General features: G+C 33.0%; 1 protein-coding gene across 1 annotated transcript; it reads left to right on the top strand.

Moving 5' to 3' along the window:
• Positions 1 to 524: 524 nt before the first annotated feature.
• Positions 525 to 1,083, top strand: LOC133323797 (troponin C). The gene is made up of 2 exons (XM_061532698.1): positions 525 to 951; positions 1,055 to 1,083. The coding sequence occupies exons 1-2, from the start codon at positions 549 to 551 to the stop codon at positions 1,081 to 1,083; spliced, it is 432 nt and encodes a 143-aa protein (XP_061388682.1). The 5' UTR covers positions 525 to 548.
• The last annotated feature ends 1,716 nt before the right edge of the window (positions 1,084 to 2,799 follow it).

Below are 2,799 nucleotides of genomic sequence, written 5' to 3'. Positions count from 1 at the left end.
AATATTTAAAAAAATTCACGCCTATTTGTAGGCTTCGAAAATAACTTTTTATAAAATCCACGCCTATTTGTAGGCTTCGAAAATAAATTTTTATAAAACCCACGCCTATTTGTTGGCTTCGAAAATAATATTTAAAAAAATCCACGCCTATTTGCAGGCTTCGAAAATAATATTTAAAAAAATCCACGTCTATTTGTAGGCTTCGAAAATAATATTTAAAAAAAATCCACGCCTATTTGTAGGCTTCGAAAATAATATTTAAAAAAAATCCACGCCTATTTGTAGGCTTCAAAAATAATATTAAAAAAATCCACGCCTATTTGTAGGCTTCGAAAATAATATTTAAAAAAATCCACGCCTGTTTGTAGGCTTCGAAAATAATATTTAAAAAAAATCCACGCCTATTTGTAGGCTTCGAAAATAATATTTAAAAAAATCCACGCCTATTTGTAGGCTTCGAAAATAATATTTAAAAAAATCCACGCCTATTTCTATGCTATTTTTTATTTTTCAATATCTCTCCGCTCTCATAGGAAGACGACGAGAAAATGGACATTATGCGTCGCGCATTTCAAATGTTTGACACGCAAAAGACTGGCTTCATTGAAACCCTGCGCCTCAAAACCATCCTCAACAGTATGGGTCAAATGTTCGAGGAGAGTGAATTACAGGAGTTAATCGATGAAAATGACCCTGAGAATACGGGTAAAGTAAATTTTGATGGCTTTTGTAATATTGCTGCCCATTTCCTCGAGGAAGAAGATGCCGAGGCTATACAAAAAGAATTGAAGGAAGCATTTCGCCTGTACGATCGTGAGGGTAATGGTTATATTACCACTTCTACACTGAAAGAAATCTTAGCTGCTTTGGATGACAAACTGTCGTCGAGTGATTTGGATGGTATTATAGCGGAAATTGATACCGACGGATCGGGAACTGTTGACTTCGATGGTGAGTTAATGATTGAAATATTTAAATTGAAAATTATTTTCAAATTTATTTTGAATGAATTTGAATTAATTTGTGTGTTTGTTCTTTTTCCGCCCACTTTCAGAGTTCATGGAAATGATGACTGGCGATTAGATGGCTGTTGAGCAAATCGGAATTCGAACAAGTGAAATTGCTAATTACCGGCATTGAAGAAAATTATATCAACAACAGCAACCACTAATTTGTGTGTGTTTGTAAATTTTTGTGTACAAATAAATTTATTATTTTTAATTGTTCTATAAACAAAATCGAGCATGTTTTCAAGCGAAAAAAAAAATGGGGAATGGGGGATTTCTCCATTAATTATTGTTATCTAAAAATTCAGGTTCGTTAATTGAAACTTGTGGGTCTGCATAAATCAGGAATCATAAATAAATGTGAATATGGAGAAATGGCAGAGCAAATACCGCTACGCATCTAAATGGAACTCATGGAGGGAGGAAAATTTGGTATGAAGATGAAAGCCGCAGATATAATAACAAATTTTTTAGGATATATTGTCTGCAGGATTGATATGCAATTTTATTGAATCCAGTTCAAATATGAGTTTATTTAACATATTTAAAATCTTCTCGTTTCTGTAAAATCTCCACAAAAATGCTACGCCACTCCGATCGACATTAGAAGAAGGAAAATATTTTTGAAACTGGGTTTGGAGTATATGTATTACTGTAGCTTACAATAGGAATTGTTGCGACATCTTCCAAGTAATGAAGGGTATGCACTCAGCTCCGCCATACATTCTTCCATCCCTTACTGGCATCTCTTCAGAATTGTCTTCCACTGACTGTAATTTCTTAAAAATTTACTCGATTAACACAAATCGGATGTCATATTGAAGGGCAAATATTTCTCTCTGTTCTAGAATTGGCAAACTGCCTTTCGAAAACTTCTTTATGGCAATATGAACAGAATTCGAAATAGCCAGACTTCTTAGCTTTCATATGACACCAATTTTACTAAAATCCCGCAAGTAGTTCAAAAGTTATGACAGAAAAACCAGTGTCATTAATTTTTGTGCAGTTACTCCATTCGAAATTAACTATGCGCACCAGCCATACAGGCGGCCGTACGAATTTCATTGTAAAACACACAAGTATAGTTAAATTTAACCAAAAAAATTAGTAGATATCTAAAATATCTTTGAACTTTCACATAATGCTAATTTTCGCTTATATAATACAAGTTCAAATATTTAATTTCAATATTGAATAAAACTTTAGAATTCCCTCTAACCATTGGTGCAAATTTTATGAAAATCGGTTAAGTAGTCGCTGAGTTATTTGCATTTGAATTCAACGATCTTGCGAAATACACCTACTGTTCGGTTATGGGCACCTGTTACCTGAAAATGAAAAACCACACAAAAATGGATTTTTGAAAAATGGCAAAGTTTCTTTCATAATGTGGCTGCTGGTTTGTAAAGAAAATTGTAGCATACTTTTAGGTCAAACACAGTCTATATGTAGTCCGATTTTTAAATTGTAGTTTTTTGTTTTTAAATCCAAATTTAATGTAATATAAAACTTTACATACATACAAATACAGTAGAAAAGTTGGATGGAGCAAAAGTTGGTTTCTCTGAAGCAAGGACCATTGACAGAAATCGGAAGATATTCAATATATGTTCTATAACTTGAACCGACTTCAAACCAACCACAAATATGTCATTCGGCAATTTATGCAGAATTTTACGTAAATTTTGCGTACGTCGGCAGCCATAAAACCCTTGGTGTACCAAACATATAAAATCGTAAAAAAAATATATGTGAGAGCTATTTGCAAATCTTGACCGATTTAAAGCACATT

Source organism: Musca vetustissima, unplaced genomic scaffold, assembly GCF_032173495.1.
Source record: "Musca vetustissima isolate MV318-11 ecotype Yass unplaced genomic scaffold, APGP_CSIRO_Mvet_v1 utg4706, whole genome shotgun sequence".
Taxonomy (NCBI): Eukaryota; Metazoa; Arthropoda; class Insecta; order Diptera; family Muscidae; genus Musca; species Musca vetustissima.
Note: the sequence above shows the minus strand (reverse complement) of the source record. Positions and strands in the feature narration are given on the sequence as shown.